We start from the raw sequence: 22,352 nt of genomic DNA, 5'->3' as shown, positions 1-22,352 counted from the left end.
AAGGATGAAAAATAAAAGTTTCACCCTAACAATGAGATCCATACTGAGGATGCAATTTAACGTATTTTAGGCTTAAAAATAACGTTTTTTGATCATGGACTACTAGTCAAGCCATCTGTCTAGACCAGTATTTGTCAAAATCAACAGTTTCTCTTTTTTTTTTTTTTTCTCTAAGAGAGAAAGCACACTAATCATGATAAAATAAAGGAGCCCCTTCTTATGGAAATCACATTTTAAACTAATAATAATTACACTAACAAAGTTGATGTGTAATCAAATGAAAATTACAATACTAAATCTCTCAGAGCTAAAAGAGTAAGAACAACTTCTTGCATCATTTTTGTGACACTGTTCTAAAGGCTTTACACTAATGATGCTTACTTCCTAAGGAAAAAACCCAAGGAAAATATAAACAGATCTTCAGGTAAAACAAAGGTTTTCAAAACCTGTTTAGAATTCCTGTTAACAGCTTCACAGGGTAAGCAAGTGACTTAACAAGGATTCTTCCCTGAAATAGGACTGTTTCAGTGTTCCTCCTAAACTCTTTGACATTCACAGAAGTTCAAGTGACAAAGTAATTTCTGTGTAAATGATGTGGTGCACAGACCACTCTGATACAGTAGATCTTACTTTAACTGCAAGAAGGGGTCCAATTCTGTTCACTAAAATTATTTAGGCTTTTCACTTAAAAAAGCCAAGTGATTCTACACACAATAAAATGATTATCTAATAGTTTTGTGGGTTTTCGTTACTCTAGAACTTATTTTAAAGATGATGCAATTACTGTAGTTAAACCTTTTAGTAGTAAAGTACTATATGAGTCAGAAAAAATCTGAAGATCCAATAATTCAAACAAAATCTACTAATTATTTTATATTGAGAGTCCAAACACTACACAATTGGCAGGTTTTACTTTTTTGGTTTATCATGACAAAGTTACCGAAACCCTAGAGGTATGAATTGGTCAGCTATTGATACAATATAATGTCTGGATGTGTTTTAGGACATTATCAATTACAAAGATTAGTTGTGACAGAATACCACTTATGTTTCTTAACTACAAATATTCTACAGAATCATGCACAAACTTGTAATTACCTGTTTTTAGAGGTCTGGCTGGAATATTACAATACAAACTGTACCACCCCAGTCAAATTATGATGATTAAATACTCACTCAAAGAACTCTGTAATGCCCACCCAAAACAAACATTTCCCTAGACTAAACTATTTTGCAACTTGCTAAGTTAGTTTGACTTTCCTCAATGTCGACAAGAGCCCCCTCTTCATTTTGGCTCCAAAATGGCTGCCAGGCCCCAAAATGGTTGCAATAATAATGATTTCATAAGTGGGCTGTTATACTAATTCTCTTTCTTTTCAGGTAGGGTGAGACAATCACCTAAACACTATAAATACTTTAAAATATTATGGAAATTGGTATATTTTGAAGAAAAAATACTTGAAATGTGGGGTTTTTTGTTAATTCTGCCACACATTTCAGTATATTTATTGCAAAGGAAAGTAGATTAATTTTAGAGTGAATGCCTTCCAATCAAAACTGTCCATACTTATTAATTCAGTGGTATTTCTCCTATGTCTTATAATTATGAAGTCAATACATTTTTAATTATGATAGAAAATAATCCAGATTGTATTGGGTGATCTGAAAGCTATGGCTACTTAGTAGCTATGGCTACTTAGACTATGCTCATAGAAATGACTAGTTTCTGTTGTAAGTAACAAGTGAGAATTAAAGTATCCAAACTGGCCATACACTAACAGTGAATTTAAATAAGTGAAATACTGTGAATTTAGGATGTCGTGTATTTTAATAAAGGCCAGTTAACAGCTAGTCTTCAGCATTTTCTGTTCATGAAACAAACAATAAATATATGGAAAATAAAGCTGAGTTTTGAAAAAAAAAAGATCAACTACTATGTCCTTTAAGGCTTTTCATATACATACTATAATTTTAAGGCATTACCACTGTTTTAAAATCAATCTGTCGATATGGTGTGATGTGTGTATTGAAAATGCAGCATATTATTCTGTTCCCTGGAATTCTGCTAGTGCCTTCAATGACCCCCTATCTTTTAAAAAAACCCCAACAAACCAACACACAATCCCCCCTCCCTGTAACAGGATAGGACTAAAAGAGACTTTATGAATCTTCAATATTATTACTATTGAAATTCATGTTATGAAAGTCCCCTTCTAAACTGGTCAAGCTTTATCTTTAACATAAGTAGTGGTGAGCGTGAGAGGTGGCTCTTGCTTCCGCTACTGCTAGAAACGTGTTCCAGAAGTTCTTTTCTCTGAATAGTGAAAACCTCTCATTCATGCTTATCTTAGCTACTTGTTCCCACATTTAAAACTGTACTTAAGAAGTATAAAAGATGCCTCTTCCTTCCTGAAGTTTACTTCTTGACATGAACTGGATAGAGCAATCACAACTTTTCAACCTAAGCATCTGGTCTGAGATAAACCTTCTTGAATTTGTATATCATAAAAATGTGTAATTTACACAGCCTAACTAGAGCATATAGCAGATGTGCTATCAGCCATAGTCAAAATAGTGAGATACCTTCACTTCATGGCAGGGGGTTGGAACTAGATGATCTCTGAGGTCCCTTCCAACCCAAAGTGTTCTATCATTCTGTGATAAATTCAGGCATAAGTACTAGAAGCCTGAATCTTTCAATAGAATCTATATGGGCTGTATTTCCAATATACTAACAAAGCACCAGAAATTAGGCAGACTGAGAATCTCATGATGTTCCAGATGAAGTCTCAAAGATGGATACCTTTTAAAAGGGACATTGGTATTTCCCTATTTTTATTGGAAATATATTTTTAAATTCATTTAGGATTGCATGTTCTTTTTCCTCACCTCTATCACTGGTCATACACAGCCATATAGTGACAATATACCGAGCTTCTATTTTTGTTCATTTTAATTGATAGATATAAGCTTGATGAAGAAATGTTTCCACACAATTTGTACTTTGCTGTACTTTCTAAACTTTCTCAGAATTTACTTTCTAAATAACGTTCTTGAAAAACATGTATCTTCTACAACCAGCTAGCCATTTTGTGAACCCTGTCCTCCAATTTTCTTTTCCATGGGTGAAAGACATGCCTCCTGTTGTTATGGCAGGCTTGCAGTCAGGCATTTTTCCTTCCTCACCCAGAGTATTGGTTCAACACTTTCTAACTGAGAGATATTTTTTTGAACATGAAAATGTCAATCGCCATTCGCTTCTGAATTTGCATTATGATTTCCACTTCAGAGACTATGCCCTCAAACAAGTTTACCACGGTCTCCTAAACTCTTCTGGCAGTAGAAACACTGTTTTGTGTATGACTTCACACCACACTGTATTTTAAATTGGAAAGTATTTTTCTTTAATTTGGTCATTTGATAATTTCATTTTTCTGAAGCATCAAGCCCATAGCTATTTTTGCATTAACTTACAGCTGCATCAATTTGAAAATTACTTCTACAAGTACAGTTGATTTTTATGTTTTTTTTCTGATAAGTTGGGTTACAGTATTGGTTTTCCTCAACACTCTGTAGGCTGTCTTTTCCATCCAACTAAAAGCATATTTCTTGAATAAATGAATTTACTGTGAACACTTAGGGGAAAATCTCATTCTTCATTTATACTTCAGGTTCTCGGTAAGATCCTTGAAGCTTATGGATATTGCTGGCACACCAGTTTCCTTTGTATGCATTATTATTCTACAATTGCTTTTCAAAGCTTCACATAATCAAGTAGTAAAGCACTGAAGTAGTATTTAGTAAATTTTTTCACCATTAATTCTATTCTGCAATACCCTCATCTGTCTGTCTCAAGAAAACTGTAATAGAAGCATAAGAAGGCGTAAAAATATCTAGAACATCAAAGTGGCAATTGTTGTACAGCCTCCTTCCCAACAGGATGGGTTGATGTGCTTTTCCACTCCACGGTGATTGCTTTTTCAGCAGCATAATCACATGCTTTTTCCCCATAGCATTACAGTGTAATATTTATGTATCTTCAGATGGCTAATTTTAAAGGTTTTTAATTCACCATTACATGTATACAGCCCAAGTGAAGGTAAACTAAAATTAAGACCTATGTTGATCTTAGTGTGCCTTCCTAATCAGCCTGCTCCCCACACCTCCAGTAAAGTCCCCACTGCTAGGTAAAGCAACTGGACAACTAACACACCAACTACTGATAATTTGAAAACTTCAGGACACAAATTTCAATTCATAAAGTAAAATTAATCTGCAAAAAATACGGAAAATAATCCGCACAAGGAATCCTGGATTTTCAGGTGGAAAGGTGCACTTGTTCCTACTGACTGAAGATTCTTCTTTACTTAGTCACAGAATTTGGGTTTTTGGTAGAAAGTTTTCTTGTTTTTTATCAATTGCCTTGTGAAATGAAAAATCTTTTTGGGAAAAAAAAAAAATCCTTCCCTTAATAGCAATTGAACTAAAACCAATGTTTTAAAATCTACACCCATCTAGAGCATTCACTGAGTATTTTGTTCTGTAGCTTTTCCTGCTTTGGTAATTTCTAAATCAGTGTACACTAATGTGTTTTTCAAATTCAAGAGTATCAGGAGAGCCTTGCTTGAGTGGTGTGATCCTAAACTGGCATAATTAGGGCCCTGCCTGGGAGCAGACCCTTTAATAGAGCTGCACACTGAGTGGGGAACCATTCACACATTCCCTCTCCGCTCTTCACAAGCTTTTCTGGGCAATGAGCCAGCCCGTAAGAGAATCAGGCTGATCTGACCTGTTGCAAGAGCCTAGAGAAGCAGCTCAAAGAAACCTCCTCCCAGCACCACAGAGGAACTACTCAACCAGCCCAAAGAGGAGCGACCATGAACGTGCACACTGGCTGCACCAGGAGGGCTGCGACATGGACACAGCTTTCCAGCTGCTCAAGCAAGGCAAAGGAACTTCTCTGTAGGGCTTGGAGACTCCTGTAGTTCAGAATATCCCAGTCCATCCATCCCACACATGGCAATAATTCCTGGTATGAGGCCAGCTGCAGATTTTACCAAAGGTGGGCCCGCTGGTCTATGTAAAGGCTGCTGTGAAAAGACCTAGGCCCTCTCTCCAAAGGTCTGCCTTCCTGAAACTTAGTGAAGAACTGGGGTGTGTGTGTGTGTGTGTGTGCTTCCCTCTTCTCCCAATCAGGTACCAGAATCAACAAGAGGAAAAGGGGGCAAAGGGAAAATGTGACAGTGATGTAGGTGATAAATGATTCCCCCCACAGTCAACAGTAATGGAGTGACACGTCAGGCTGCTGCACAGATGTATGTTTTAACATTAAAATGCCTTCTAAAATCCCTAATCACACAGTAATTCTAGTTAGTATTCTGCATATTCAATACCTGTAAACAGAACTTGCATGATACTTTTTGCCTCTGCCTCCAAAATCCTTTATAATTTTGCAACAATATTTTCAGGATAAAGATGCGATCTCTGCACCAGCCAGTTTTCTCCTCTCAGTTAGATAAAGATTAAGCCATTATGTGACAACTTCCGTTAGAAGGCTGCTAGTAAACATTTTTCCACGTTACAAAGATCATACGTAAGGTTAGCTGTAATATTCCATGTACCTGAAAATGACAACTATCTATCTGCTTTATCAGTGAGAGATAATACCCTAAGGTGATTGATACTTGCTTTAAATTAAAAAGGAAACCAAACTAACTAGTGCCACTTTCTTTATAGATTTATTTAATACTGGAAATTTTCAAGAGTAAAGAAGTGACTTCAAGTAAATCTATTTTTGAGTGATTTACTGCAGAACAGCACACTATGCAGAATACAGGTTGTCATGAGTAAAAGAGGTCGTCGAAGACAGGACATAAGCCTGTTCCAAAGGCTTGTATTTATATAAATAAGGGCTTCCCAGCAAGTTTGTTATACAGACACTTCCACTGTAAATCAATGAAATATGTCCAGCTTTTTTTTTTATTACTATTATTACTGTGGTTATCCCTCTCCTTTAAATGGAACTCCCTTTTCCAACATCATTAAGCTCAAACATGGCTATTGCTCTTTTCCCGCCACACACACACGCGCACCCCCTTACCTAAAAATAACTCCTTGCCTTCTCTCCGTCTCTTGGGGTTATCCTTGTCTTTAGAGTTGGGTATCACTGATGCAAATTTCTGCACCGTAGAGGATAAACGCATATTCCTCCTAACAGACTTACAAGGGAAAATGGGACTTACGATTTTCCAGCAGCTATCTTCCAAATTTAATTTACCCCAAGCCTCAATGTTTGCATATATGTAGGCCACACATTTCCTCCAGAATTACACTTGAGAGGGAAAAAGACTGTTTATCATTACTCTCCTCTTACACTATATATTAGGCATCTGCTTCTTGCTAAATCAGTGCTTTCTAGCATGAACAAAATCCTCCTGCTTCCTATGCTTAGCAGCACGCATTAAATAAATACAAATATGTAACACACTGGTTTTGGAAAGACAGTTTTAGACCAGTTAGATTTGTTTCTATTTTAGTTGAATGTAATGCAAAGAAAACTTAACTGAAATTGCATCCAGAATTTGGGTTGGTTGGGGCTTATTTTTTGCTGATTTTAGACTGGGATTTTTTTTCTTTTTACTAACATTACACATGCACCGTTGCAGCCTGTGTGTGTTAAGTCAGAGGATATAATTTAAAAGCAGCAGGTTTTGCTTCTTTTTCCCCCCCATTCCCAATTTCTCATCTCTCAACAGCTTCTTATGTATGTTTAAAAAAGTAAAGAAAAGTTACAATATTAATGATATGTTTGCTTATTTATTATGTGCAATGAATTTTAAATCCAGACCCATATGAAGATCCAAAGGGAGATGACCAAACTAGGAGAGAGTAAAGCAAGTAGAGTAGGTTAAAAGAGACTATGAATATCTTTTCATGCTAAATTTTTGCATTTTGCATGTCTTTAACAAAAGTGGTTCTTCTGATACTATGCACTAATGCAATAACCATTAAGTAATTAAACTTAACTGTATACATACTTTTCCCAAATTTTATCAAATGATTACACTCCACTGAAGTGCTCGTGCTAAATAAACAAAGCTTACCTTAACAACTCAACACCCATACAGCATGATATTTATACAACAGGCTTGGTACACACTGAGCTTAACCCTTTGATTCCAGGAGTCATGATTTCCTGACATGCCATCCTCATACAGAATGCATTAGTACTGATGTTGAAACTACAAATCTCTTAGCATGAAGGGGAAAAAAAATGACCCAAACTAAAAAAAACCCTAACAAATTTATTATAGATACACTGACTTATGGGATTGAAGATAAATATCTATTTATTCTAATCCAGATAAAGTTTGAAGTTCGACATTATGGAAACTATTCTTTAGAGACATTACAGGGAATAGAAATAACTAGGCTTCTCATGGCTCTCAGAGCAAACAAATAAAATTACAACTAGCTGTCCAAATCACTATACTGTGCAGCCAACAGGAGTATGTGCATCACGAACAGATTAGTCTAAGCACTGGATTTGCCTACCTGGAAGGGAAATAATTGCAATGCTGCACACGAACACCCACAATGGCAGCAAACTGACAGCATTTACCTTTGGGTTATGCTTCTGCTCTGCACGGCTGTTGAAGAACCGCAAGTCTCGCTCATGACTGTAAGTGTAACAAGAACAATAAGGCTGCCAGTTACAAAACTCAGGCCAGATGACACTGGGTTCTTCAGCGTCCGTGAGGACAGTGACTTTCTGCCATAGGAGAATGACCTAGAGGTTCTAAAAGCCAAACTCGTATTTCCCCACTAATGCTTACTATGGAAATATGGTGGTAGGAGCTGAAAGCCATCAGCTCGTTTCACCATCAACTATCACAGTCACAGCTTCTCCAGAAGAAAAAAATACTCTGAAACAAAACCCAGCACTACAGATATCTTAACCTACTACTGCACAATATTTTCCTGGATGCACAGTAAGGACGTAAACACTATTATTGCATCATATGCAGGTTAACGTTATGCTCAAGTTGCATCACAAACCCCCATTGGCTATTCTGCAACATGTCATTGATCAATATATGTTCTGACTGGACTCATTCAATTGGTGCATCAGTATAATGAATGGCATATATAAACATGCTTCAAATACATTTATTCGGATATCTATACATGAAAGTAAAATCACTACTACAATTGGTACTCAAGCTTGTCAGATGGGATGTTTTTCTCCTTCTGTTTTGCATAAGACATGCTAATGGTTATGCCATCTGCAGTCTGAAACCCAGAAAAATGGAAATCAGAAAGTAATAGTAGAACAAGATAAGCGTCTATCTAAACCTGTAATTTTTGCAGGTATTCTGTTAACTCACAGTCTAAATATAAACCTCCTCTCCCTGAAAACACAGGATAACTACTAGGCACCGGTAACTTTTGCATGAAAACTAAACCAAATACATTTGCCAACACAAAATTCCTATTTTACAATAGATATTTTACAATAGCTAGTGGCAATTTTAAAATGGTTGTTTATGAGAAGGATACAAGAGATGCTCAAATTCTTAAAGAAAAATCTCAGTGGTTCTCTGTAACACTGAAAACCTCTGTAAAGCAGAGTAGAACTTGATGACTTACCCAACACCCTGTTTTTGCCAAGCTGATGACACAAATTTGAAGGTTTCTTCAATAAGCTTTCAACTTGCTGATAAGCTAGAAGGTGCTGTAAGTCACTGAAATACTTGATGCATTATGGAATAGCAGAGAGAACATATACAAAACCACCACACGCTACTTTTCCCCAAATATCCATCAAATACAAAGAGATGGCCACAAAAATGAGTAACATTTTTTTTCCTTCTTTGGCACATGGAACAATAGTTTACATCAAAATATGAAGCACATGAGAGATGCAATGGCAAGGCTTACCTAACACTCACATTTGCCTGCAGATGTGTGAGCTAGTTTTAAAAGTTTTATTAGGCTTTTACTAGATTTATAAATCAGTTCTAACATATCTCCAGTTGCCAGGTCGGTAAACTGCTCTGAAATTAGAGGAAATTAGAAATACGCTAATACTGAATTATTTTAAAATACTGTGAGAAGTCTGTTTCCTTAAGCATAAACACAAGCACGAGGATTTTTGTCCTATAAACCTCAAACTGCTTATCACGTTTAGTCATTCCTACTGCTAGGATATTTTGGCTAAAGTTACCACTAAATTTAGCATAATAAAATAATAATAAGGTTCAATTTTATGACCCATGTTACGATATTTGGTCAAACAGGCATCACGGTGCTCAAAATGTGAATTTCACTACATAATGAACAATGAACAGCTCTGTAGTAACAGTAAAAGACAGAAATAGAAAAGCTCCGAGGAGTCATTTCCAAAACCTTTATACAGCCTTTTCACAAAAGGAGAAAATTAAAACCGAGTTTGGGCTCAGACCTGAATGTATGTGGTATCTGATACATTAACCAAAGTCTGGGAGCAAATTCCATTTTCGTTTCATTTAAAAAAGAACGAAGTGTCCGAGGCTAGTAAGAGGCACTGTGTACATACTGATCATGGAAGGGAAAATTGGAAACATGAGCAATAATCTTGGCTTTAGGGAGCATGTGACAATTCTGCAAAGAGAATTATTTGATTTACTTCTTCCTGCCTCACAAGTGTGACCCATGAGGCCCTGGCTCCTCCTGACAAACACGTGACACAGGGCGCCTCTACAATATACCATCCATGGCATTCAGAAGTCGTAAGGCCAGGGCTAGTGCTTGGGGAGTAGGAAAGCACGAAAACTCCTTCTCTTCACTTTGTCCTTCTCTGGGTTATGTGTATGACTGTCTTTGTCTCCTAACGTGGTTTTCTCTCCTTTCATCAATGCCTACCACAAATAGTGCTCCCCCACATCTTTTCAGCCATGAAAAGGAGGTTTACGAACAGGTGGAGAATGTGAATAGAGAAGTCAGTAGCTCCAGTTTATAAGGTGGAGGATCAAAGGAAGCTAACTTCACTGGGAAACATATACTGGAAAAGTATCAGCATTTTTTGCCTGTTTCATATCATTCCCTTAGCATCTGGACCTTGTGGTAAAGTCCATGTTATCTTTTAGAACGAGGAGCTGGCAGAGTAAGGTACTTTCCCAGTATTCATTAAATCCATCATCTCCATTATTCAACCCTTCAAGATGACCAATTCCACTTCTAAAAACATAAAAAAAATGCGTCCTTCATAAACCACTGCCTTTATGACTACTCCTCCTGTGTGCCTTCAGCCTAGAAGATATTTAATGCAAAGAAAAGGCAAGGATGATGAGTGGAAAGTTGAGACCGCCCCAGGACTCCTCCGCCTCTGGAGTGGACTACAATGAGGGCATAGCAGGATGCCAAGTTGACATGTTTTCTTTTTTTCCATTTTCCTTAGTGATTACCCTAAGTTCTTGGTTCTGATCAAATAAATACAACTTTAAAAGTATATTTGAAGAGATATGATGTGGAATGCGGAACCGTTTGCTGTGTCCAACATTGGTCCATGAGGTTTCACAAAGAGAAGGAGACAATGTGAATTACATACAAAAGTTGCACAAGTGATCAAATTTCACAACATTTCACTAGTGGAGAAAAAGATAAAGTCTAGTGCCTGGGGCCCTCCATCCATTATGCATTTCGGAAAGTAAAAATGAGATAAAGACACCGTATCCCAACAGAAAAGAGGGGAAGACCCAAGAGGATAAAGGCTCACCCAGAAAAATAGACGCGAGGAAGAGAATGGCAGGAGTTACATCTTTTATTTCCTGAACAAAATAAAATCATTTCTCATGTACATCTTTTGTCTGCAACAGACTATACCTAATTCAGCAGTCAAACACTCATATTTGGTCTATATAGAAGGAGAGAATCACTTTTTGACAGCAGAACGGAACACTGAATTAGCAACAAATAATCTAAAACCATTTTTTTAAAAAGCAATTTTTTTCATTAATAAATTCTATATATGGTTTAACTAATAATGAATTTAAAACAATTATTCAAAAACAGAACTCCTATTCACCCAAACACAATCTGAAGCCCAACAGCATCCCAGTGTGAAACTCTATGACATACGTTTCTCTAAAATGGCAGTAACAGCTCTTTCATCATTTCATGCAGTTGTGTTGCCAGTTTCTGAACACTTCTCTGTTTCTCAGTTAGACATAGAACCGATGACTTGTTTAACTTGTTGTTTTCTTTTTTCCTGGATATTCTTTTACGTGTTAACTCAGCCATTTTAACAATTTAATACATTTATGTATAAAAAATCACGTACCAATTTTGCAACGTGTTTATAAAGAATTAAATTTATACCATAGCTACTGCATTCAGACTTAGCCTCAGACCTTTTAAGCATCTATAGCCACCAAAGGCTTTTGCAGCTTATAGCCAATTTTCTCTGTGAATAAAAAGTCACCAGCACGCGAGCCCGTAACCTCTTGTATGTGAATAAGCACATACACAGCGTTCAAGCAGAGGCATCCACACACGCACACACACCCCTCACGTGTGAGCAAGCACAGCGCTCTTCCCTGCGAGTAAGGCCCCAAAAGCAAGGATACTTTACTAACCTGCAGCGGTCTCTGTTTATCACTGCCCTTAGGAGATTTCAGTCCACTTGTCTGTTGCTGTAAAAGCAGCTGCCTTGCTGCCTGGAGTGCCTAAAAGTTGGTGTGGGTTGTTTTTTTTTTAAAAAAAAAAAAAAGAAAAGAAAAGGAAAAAAAAAAAAGTAAATAATTTCCACCAGTTCCTAGAAAGACTTGAGTTACTCATTGCTAATGTTAGGTAAAAGTCCAATTGAACAAATGCAATCTCCTCCTATTCAATTTGTATTTGCTAGATTTCAGGCTTCAGTTTGTTTTGCTTTTTTTTTTTTTACTTAAAACATTAAAAAAAATAAAAAAAAAGAATCATTTGATAGTACATATATAGGACTTCACTAGAATTTATGGATGTACATGAAATCCTGCAGGAAATAAAGTTAATTTGTTTAAAGTGCTTGAAGAGGAAAAATCATAAACTGCATCAATAGCCTCATTTCCACAAGGAACTTGTCTTTGAGTGTTCAACTAAAATGCCCACTCCCTTGCAAATTATCATTCAATTTGCATTTTCATATTAGAATTTTGAAGCAAAAGCAAGTAGACTTCAAGTGTTACCGGAAGCTGTAATTAAATTTGACAAATCAACATCAGATTATCTTGAAAGTGAATTAATAAGGATATTCATTGAAGATTAAAAACACTTTTTGTACTTACAATTCAAGGAGAAACCTCTCCTTTGACAAAATAAAGTGCAGTTTTAATGCCAAATAAAAATGAGTGGTTTTCATTTGCATTCTTAGGAAAATCAGAGAACAAAGAAATTACTACTCAACCAACCAGATCAGGCTCTGGGATGACAGTATCCCAATCAAAATAGAAAATGTTTTCATTTATTTTATGTTTTCATTCCAACTCAGCAAAACACAGTTAAGCATATGAAATGTAAACAAACATTCCACTTACCCAAAGAAGGCTAATCTAAATTATTTTCTCCTATAAAATTGTTTCTAAAACGCCAAGCGTTAGAAAGTGGTTTTTATTTAGAAATGAAAAAAGAACCACCCTCGATTCAAAACATTTCGACTACCTGGAGAACTCTTCCTCGCTGCCCCCCCCCCCCCTTAAAAAAAAAATCAGTGCAGTAAATAGCAGTTACAGCTTTAAAATACATCCCACCATTATCGACGTTATTAAAACACACTGTAGACGGAATACACTGCAATAAATGCCATTTGATCAATGTTCCCTAAAATAATAAAGATTCTCAACTGATAAAGAAAGGTACAATTTTGATTAGACTCAAATGAGCTGGTTTTTAAGATAGTTTCTAGTATCCATGACAACAGTTGCTTTGACAAGATGTGCATATGGCATTACACTGCCAGCTGGTGTGAACAATGTTTGAACTACTGCATTGAGATGCTGAGCAAACAGAAAAAGTTGCCACGTCTTAACCCTCAGGGAAGGCAGTCATCCCCTGATCAATTATGAAAAGACAGAGAGAGGGCTGCTACAGTCTGGCTCCAAGCAAGTTTTCTGAGAAGGCAGGCAGACACAGAAAACCAAAGTAAACAAACTGAATGCACTAGCACCATCTCCTAACAACATTGATTCGTCTCCCCATAGAAGGCTCTGGTACAAAGTTTGCAGAGCAGACTTTTAACATTTGGAGACATTCCCACAACAATCCCCATATTGTTTCATCAAATTCTCAAGTAATTACAGGTCAGCTTTACAAAGACTATACATTCCTCTGAACCTAAGCAACGAGACGCGCTGAACTAGCTTCTCTCCACCAAAAATAAATAGAAGTTAACATATTTCAAAGTGCACTTGAAATATTTTGTTACCAAGGAACCACTGGATGCCCGGTCTCCTATGTGAATAGCATAATCTCCTCTGCGCTCACAGTTCTTGAGCAGATCCTAAAGGACAGTCCTGCTCTGCCCGAGATCAGAGATACATGTATCTGTTGATTTCAGGGCCGCCAGGATTTGGTCCCAACATCTTGCAGCGGTTTAAGCACAAAACGTGGATTAAACAGATGAACAGAATAAGTCTGGTGCCTTTATAATCTTTCCCAACCTTTAGAGCTCTGTGAAAGGGACACCTGAACCGAAGCAAGAGAATGACTGATCTCCAGAATTCATGGCAGACTGTATGGGGAAACCAACCTCACTGCTCAGCCTGGTATTGCTCCAAGAACCAGAGGAGAGACCCGGAATTACGGAAACAGGAAAAACCATAAAGATAACTATTTTTCTCTGTGGCAGTGGCAGAAAACTCATTACATGGCCTTTATCTGGCAAAGAAGTCATAATGATGTAATGCTAATATGAACTTGCAAATAATGGGAACACTCAGCAAGTTGTTTCAGTGTCCTGATCTTCCTCAGCAGCAAAGTCATCTCACTTCAACACAATCAAACAAGCAAGCAAGCATCTGGTAAAGCTGCACATTTACAGTACTTGAAATTTAGAGAATTATACTATGCTGCAGCTTAGATTTAAGCTAGATGGTATGATTTGAAATGGTGGCTAGCATGCCCCTGTGGAATCAGCCTAAGAAAGCACGACTTCCCACCGTTAACTACAAAAAGAGTCACACTTTATGAAAAAGCAAGGCAGCACAACAGGATATGTTTGCATAAAAGGCTCTACTACTTAAACTATTTTGATTCGTATGTGCTGGTTGGGATATCTTTAAAGGAGTAAAGGCTCATCTTTTAATACAGACTGTCTTATAAATGATGACTACCTGAATACTTCAGTGATCTTATTGTGGCAGTTTAGATTATTGTAAACACAGGAGATAGAGGAAGAACAGAAAACAATTTCAGGAGATCAGAGATGATTTAAAACTCATAAGGAGAAATCACTGGCAGCCTTTGTTCTCATAGCAGTTGTCATATGGTACTTTTTCCTCCCAGTGTGCTGCTTGACTTTAGATTTTGCTACTCAGTAAACAACCTCCCAGAAACACACTGTTAATTTCAAAGGATTATTACTGACATTATTCATCAGTGAAGATTATGAGACTATAAAACATTCGGTTCCACCACTTCATTTGCCACTATTGAGTATTTACAAAACAAATTGAGAACTTGAAAGCATCCTTCAAAATTCATAGTTTTAAATGTACACTAAACACCCATCCCACATGTCATTTACAAAATTCTATGAACTAATTTGATAGCAGCTTCTGTTTTAAAAAGGGTTCGATGAAGACAAACTAAGAGACATTTATAAATCTGTCAGAACAAAATTATTTTTGAGTCCTACCTCAAGTTAACAGCAGCAAGAACGGATTCTAAGGCAGTCAAAATCGTATCCAGTTTCCAATAACATTTGTTTCGAATTTAGGAGGCACTTTTCCTTAATTAAGTTATCTAAATTAGTAAAACTACACAAAAAGTCCATGCAGACATAAGAAATAAAGAGAGCTGAGGATTAGAAATTATTTTAATAATGCAAATGAAAATCATTATAATGCTTTAAGTAATGGCTGTATGAGCAGGAAATCTGGGCATATGGTTTCCAGAACTCACTGTGTCTTCTAGTAAAATATTTACTGGGAACACTACTTCTTAATATTTACTGTGCAGCTTTGGCATAGCTAAAACATAAGCAGAACAAAAATGAAATTAATTGCATATAACTCACCCTATTAAAGTTGATAAATTGTAGTAGATTTTGCAATTTGTTGGCGATAATACTATGAGATACAACTCGCTTTTCTTTTGTATTCCAAACCCTTGTATTTAAGCACGCCTTAAAACAATTTAAAAAGTTTTATCATTTTAATAAAGTGGAAGCTGCCACTAAAAGATGGTAAACTTATTACTTTGGCTTTTGTAAAAAGTAAATATATGCATATTTTTAGGAAAAAAGATGTCACTCATATCTTTCCTTTAAAACCAGGAATGTTTAACCTATCAGCCTGTTGCATTTGAGACGTTAAAATGAAAAATGACATCTACGCCCATTAATATCGTCAATGTATAAACAGCACAGCGTGACACATTCTTGAGAGCTGAAGGCTACAAAATCTCTCTGAAACATAAATAACAAAGCACTCAGAAGCATATTTGATGTTGATATTCATCTCTGAGAAAAACACTGCTGCCTGGGCTTCTTATGAAAATAGATGCAGCCCAAATGGATCTCCTGTAATTGGTTTCAGATAGCGAGGTCAAAAGAAATATGATACAAGAAACTATTATGTGGAACAGGCGAAACAAGAATGTTTATACAGGCACTCCCTATTTATACTGACAAGAGGTGTATACTTTGCAGATAACCAGAACCAAAAAAAAAAAAAAAAAACTTGCCAGAAGACAACCAGACTCTTTCCTTTTTCTAAGTCCAAATCCCTATTTTAATTTTTCTCAAGTAACTGCACACTCTAACATTCCTGCTGAACTTCAGTTTCCCAATGTAAGTTTCCAAATGGCTGAATATGTCAAACGAGAGTCATCTCGCTGGTAGCACTACACAACCGAAACATATCAACATGCTAAGCTGGATTTAAGGCCAAAGACTGCTCTGCACTGGTTGAATAACAAGTTAACCATATGATTACATAGCTACATCTATTGTAAAAACCACTTCAGAAGAACCTCTGCCCCTTTATCCCCCGCCACGGGCCCATTCTCCAGCTGGCTTTGGACAAGAAGCCCAGAATTACCCATGGCTGTATGAGATCCTCAAAAGATGGGGACAGAAAGGCATCGCCATTCAACGTTCCCTAATGCTCCCTAACAGCACTCAAATGACACTGCTGAACCTTCCTCTCTTGCTGACTCTAGCTTCCCAGAAAGGTCTCTAATGAGTACCACAGCCAGCCAGCACCGCAGCTTATAATCTTTCCAAAAGGAGTAGCAAAGCATTTAGCACTATTCAAAGAATCTTGAATTTAAGATCATCCAACTCCCTAATGACAGCAGTCCCTCCAGGAGGCCTGACAGGAAAAGCCAACTCCCATGCACCACAAGACAGCATCCTTTCCCTTAGGGAATACCACTCTTTTTTCTCTCACCTACACCATGAAGATAAAACGTGCCAGCTGAGGACAAATGTGCCACTCTGGAGAGGCCATGAAGTCAAAGAAACCCCATATATAACTGAGCCCAAGGCACAGAACCAGTCTGATTTTACCTAGGAGTGGAGGGCTGAACAATGATTACCGAGTTTTCCTAGGAAACCAGCTGGCTAAGGCTGTTGGCACTCACCTCAAGGAATGTATTGTCTACGAAATCTAGATGTTCACTAAGAAGGATTTCACTCAACTAACCCAACATCAGAGTACGCAAATACGCAAACAGGAAGAGATCTGTCTGTCCTCTGCACCTGGATCAGCGCCTGCAGACAGCCTGGATTTGCGACGGTTGAACTGCAGGGCCACCTGCACACTTGCCTAGTCGTAGCACACAAATCTGCTGGAGACCAGAATGTTTGAAACTAAATCATGCCCAAGAAGATGAGGCAATAGCCTTGGACACTGTATCACCATCTCAAGAACTCCTATCACCAGGCTGCTAGATGGGAGGACTGAATACAACCAACCTTCAGCTGTTTCCCCAGACAGCAGCGGTGGCCACTGAGCACTGTACCAAGCCCAACCCTACCGGGAATGATTGAGAGAACATTGAATGTACTTGAAAACATGTACTGTACTGATGCTACAGGAATCAGTGCAAATAAACTCCTGGTTCTCGGATCCTGAGGATGCTTAGCTTTTCCAAGGCTGGGAAAGTCTGTCCCTGTCCAGGACAGCAACTTTTGGTGCCTGGGGAACTTCACAATAAAAAGGGAGAGCACTTTCAGAGTTAGGTGCCAAGTGGGGAAGGTTTTTCTGGAGCACAGTTTAATTTATATACTTAACATTCCTCATGTGCCTCATCCTGGAAACGTTAAGACTTTCACTGGCTCTGTCCCTCATTTCCTTGGACTAAAAGCAATTAGCTGTTTGGGGTTTTCTGTTTGGTTGGTTTGGGAGTGTTTTTTTGGATATGGCCAGTTTCAGCATACTGAGGCTCAGGTTTTGATTCAGATTTGTGTTCTTCTCTGCAATACAAACAACACTAGAAAAAGAGATCCTCAATCTACCTGAGCTTCTGTTCTGCCCTGATGTTATCCAGGATTAATTTGCAACTGAAGAGAAAAAGTAACAGTAATAAACTGATGAATGCAACATGAAGTCTCATAATGCTGTTTAATAAAAGGAAATTAATCACATAATTGTCATAAACCTATTTTCAAACAGCAATCTATCAGAGAGAAATTATGCATCTGTAGTTATTGACCTTTCATTTTACCATGACTGATTCGTAATTAGACTAGTTTTGTGAAAAATAATAGTTAATTACCAGATTTTTTTCACTCTAATTGTTTTGGCAATTTTTTTTTTGTTTAGTGTCTTACTTTTTCTTTGTGTGAAGGATGCTAAATAAATACAGGGCACTAATAACTTAGCAGCTAACACATTTCATTTTATAAAGCAAATTTAGCTTCCCTCCATGCAACCCAATTTAAATGGATAATAAACACTGTTTCAAAAACAACTCTTTCATTTTTCCTGCCCACTATTCGACTGACCAAGAACTAGAAACAAAACATCCATGGCTTGCTTCAATTCCTGGTGGCACTAGCAGGGCTCTTCCCTGTAGACATCAAAGTGCATTGGTCATTAGGACTACACATCTGACCACACATAGTGTGGTCCATGACAGCAAAACCAAATGCTATCTCCAAGGCTCTGACCACGTGAGGAATGCAAATGTGAAGGGTTAGGAGAGGTGAGGGCCTGCAGCACGGAGTTGTGCTCCAACCTGACAGTCTCCTCTCTTTCATCCTGCATGCTTCAACTTAACTGTGTCCTTTGGTAAACACAGGAGTAGGCAATCTGCCCTACTCCATTCCGACTACTTACCTTTCGCTGCAACTAACTGAATTAATGAAATGAAAACAAAAACCAGTGCATGCATCGAATACCACAAACTCACCAATGTCCTGCCACTGCTATTTGCTCCCATGTGGCATTGTTGTTAGAAAACTGGGACATGTAGTAGCTAAACAGAGGAGCTGCTCCCTCGGTTTCCCAGGAACAGAATGTGGCACTGGCGGCATGCACCGCTTTTCCATTTGAAAACCAGCCAGAAAACAACGTGAAAACTAGTCAAGTGTGCAGGGAAAAGAACTATCAATACAGCTATGCTCTGCATGAATCCAGGAATAAAGTATCCTTACAGTTATTATATGCTTATCTAATATCACACATGTACGGTGCAAACGTGTGTGTATCCTTGATTTGAAAGGAGGTGGTTAAAATTAAGACCATTCAAGTCTGCAGATACTCACTTGCCATTTAGGCAGTCTGAAACAAGGTGGTGTTGGCTTAGATGGCTTGATTATTTATAAATAGGAAAGGAACAGATACAAATGGAAGCAAGAGAGGTCCCATTTGCACCAAAATCAAAATGCAGAGCAAATGTGGGAGGGGAAAGAAGCACAGCATCAAGAGAAGCATTACAAGGTTAGGCTGTTAGAAGGCAGCGGTTTTAACTGACAGAAACACAGAAGGGAAATTTACAAATTAAAGGCAATGAAACCAGCATGGAGATTATTAAGCAAATTAACAGAAATAATCATCAAACATAAACTAAATGAAAAGTTGAGGCTGGTACAAAACAAAGGCAAACATGCACTCAAACATTTTTTTTTCTGGTCAAGAGCAAAATTTCTAGAATAGAACCTAAACTTTGAGAGGACAGATGTGAGGACAGATTAGTTTTGTTAAGTAATACAAAGAGGCAAAATAATATGTGAAGAATAAAGGCCAAAACAATATTTACTCTCGAAAAGCCTTAGCAATTTAGAAGGCAGAAAGAAGTACCTCTGTCTTTACAACCTTTATTAAATAGCTTTCTGCGCAGTGACTGGTAAAGGAGTGCTGGCAAAACGCATCATAAGCACAAGTCCTCACCTCACTACCCTGCAAGCTAGAAACCCAAGTTATCCATCAAAGAGCATGGATCTACATGACATCAATAGTGACAGTAATTTTAAGAATTAAAACTCTTTCTGCCAATCACATTGAGAGGAATTAAGAGTGAGATTGGAAAATACCAGGTTTTTGCTGTATGGGAGGAAGGTACAACAGCCATTACTGAAATATCCAACTGATAATCAGTGGAGGAGAAGAAAAGTTCATGGCTGGGTTTCAAATTAGATATAAATAAACAAAAGTTTCTTTTAAAATATTTTTAATTGCTCTAATTAGTTATGTTCAATTCTTACAAGGACATAATTTAAAGATATCTCAAATTTAATATACCTGTGATCAAAACCATAAAAGACATAAATTACTGTCAATAAAGACATCAATCGATACTGTCATGTTATTACTATAAAAGCAAACAGGCACAATGTTAAGTATATAAATGGAAGTGTCATATAAAAAAATTGGTATTTTTTTCCTGTTTATTCAACTTCTTGAAGACTCATCTAGTGAACTGTACCTAGCTTGGGGCACAATGTTTCAGAGAGGTGGACCATCTCACCAGTAACCAGAGAAGAGCAGTAATAATGAACACAGTGAGAAAATCCAACCTACAGGATAGCAAAAGTCTGACTGTAGAAACAGAAACCCAAAACCAACCATAAATCAATAGTGGTCTTCAGCAAATTTCTGCACAGAATGAATTAATCATATTCCACAGATAGGAGAAGAAAGAATGGCCTTAAACTGAATCCAGGGAGATTTGATTAAATTTAAGAAGAAGCTTTTCAATGGTAGGGATAGTGGAAGAATACAATAAAGTGTGTAGAGGCTGCAAAATCCTTATCACTGGACCTGTTTAATAAGCATCTTCACGAACAGTTAAGAGCAGTGATTCTGCTCTGGAACACAGAAGATCTCACAAATGTCTTCAAGACCTATTTTATTTGACTGTGTGGTTCCTGTGAAAGCATGCCAAGTTCGGATTACTGTGATGTCTAACACCTTCCTACATTTCAAATAACACCATGTTCTCATAAACTGAACATCATGAAGCTTCAGCATGCTTTGTTTCTATGGTGAGGCAACAGCAGAGCACCACTAAGAGCTGCACATGGAAAATTTTAATTTTTTTTAAGTTTTCCAACCTTAAATGACCACATTTGTGTTAATGAGACTACCCTTGAAATGTTGGACTGAACAGAGAAATAGTTTATACAGAACAGGGGATGGCTTAGAATTAAGTGCTCTGTGCCTTAATTACAGTCAGAGCCATCTGGGCAGGATTCTTGTGTCCTCACCCCCATGTACGGGCATACGGGCACAACAGTAGCAGAAAACAAGAATTTTCTTCATGTTACAGTTCTTACTATAAATAACAGGACTGGCTGAAATGAAGAGCTAGGAAGAAGAAAGAAAAGGCAAGAGCAAGAGTTTGAAGCACAGTTTGATCTACTGAAGTCAGACATCTCAACCAGAAAAACAGCAAAGCAAGAAAAAAAAAAAGCCACAAAAACAGACTCATTATTATAGTTTATTGTGAGATTACATCTAAAGCCACACTAACAAAACTTTCAAAGTATCTTTGATAACCTGATTTACATCAGTTTTAATTAAATAATTTGATCAAAAGTCACTGCATAGTCTAAGCCACTTAAAAGTATCAGTCTTTATTGCTAGAACTAAATAAGCTGAAATCCCACTGAGTCCATTTTTTTTCCCTTATGGATATTTCTGTGATGTTTTTAAAAAACTTCAGTCTGCATAAGGAGCTCCAGGTATATATTCAATACAGGAATAATTAGGGGAAGCAACGATAAACATTAATGTAAATGGGTGATACGATTATAGCCTTTTAAGATTATTTTTTGAGGTTTTGTGATAAACCTTCTTTTGGACAGAGAGAAATGCAGTCCTGTCAAGAGTTTAAAAAAAACCCCAAACCAACAGTAAATCACTGATATGATATCAAGAAGTAAATTATGCAAATAGCCCATTGGCTAGACACTGAGCTTCCAAACGGTGGTATTCAGCAATAGTTATGACCGTGCTGATAACACGAAGTCTGATCTCAACTTCTTGGAATAATTCTAAATCACTAAAATCTGTAGGCTGTGAAGTTCCCAAGGAACCTCTGTACCATGCTCACATATTAATTTCTATCTATATGTGTGCAAAGTAACACACATATTCACACATATAAAGCTAAATCTCTTTCTTTCTTGAAGGAAATGTTTGTATTCTGTAGAAAACCCAACACAAAGTAGCACTGGCTAGCTCTACATCTCTCTGAAGGGACTATCCACACTTGCAGTCTACTCTGGCCTACCTGAATTACTACAGTTTCAGCTCTCCTCTTGGGCTGCTTATCTGCTTTTTAACTCTTTCGGTGCATTCTGTGATGATCTAGCAGGCATGATCCAACATGCAGCCTTCTGTCTCTGAAGAGTCCCAATCTTCAGTTTCTTGCCATAGCTGGCAAATGAGTTGTATGTTTTGAAGGGCAGCCTTAACAGTCCGTGTAGACGGAGCTACTGAGAAAGAATTCTCCACTTTGGGGAGTTTTAAGAGTGAAGATTATGAGTAGAGTGAAATGACAAAGAGCTTTAATTTTAAGCTAAAATGCAAGTGAAGACAGACAGGCAAATGTCCTCAGGCTCCTCATCCTAGTTTCAGCCCTTGTGAGGAGATGTGGTAGGGAGTATATTCTTTATGATTAGAAACTTGCGGGGATGAAAAAGAAAAGACCTGAAGCTAGTAAAAATG

The 22,352-nt window shown here is 37.4% G+C and overlaps 1 protein-coding gene across 8 annotated transcripts in view; it reads right to left on the bottom strand.

Moving 5' to 3' along the window:
* The window catches only part of FOXP2 (forkhead box P2), a gene marked incomplete at both ends in the record, with an annotated part of 194,120 nt that overhangs the window by 112,604 nt on the left and 59,164 nt on the right, over positions 1 to 22,352 (bottom strand). For 6 of the 8 annotated variants that reach the window (XM_084274596.1, XM_084274597.1, XM_084274598.1 and 3 more), the window contains one exon: positions 11,616 to 11,705. The exons of the other annotated variants lie outside the window; for them this stretch is intronic. In XM_084274596.1, coding sequence (XP_084130722.1) covers positions 11,616 to 11,705 — 90 coding nt within the window. The remainder of the gene's footprint in view (positions 1 to 11,615; positions 11,706 to 22,352) is intronic. 8 annotated transcript variants of the gene reach the window in all.

The sequence above is a fragment of the Gallinula chloropus genome, assembly GCF_964237585.1.
Source record: "Gallinula chloropus genome assembly, chromosome: 1".
In the NCBI taxonomy this organism is placed as follows: Eukaryota; Metazoa; Chordata; class Aves; order Gruiformes; family Rallidae; genus Gallinula; species Gallinula chloropus.
This window is presented reverse-complemented; position numbering and strand designations above follow the sequence as displayed.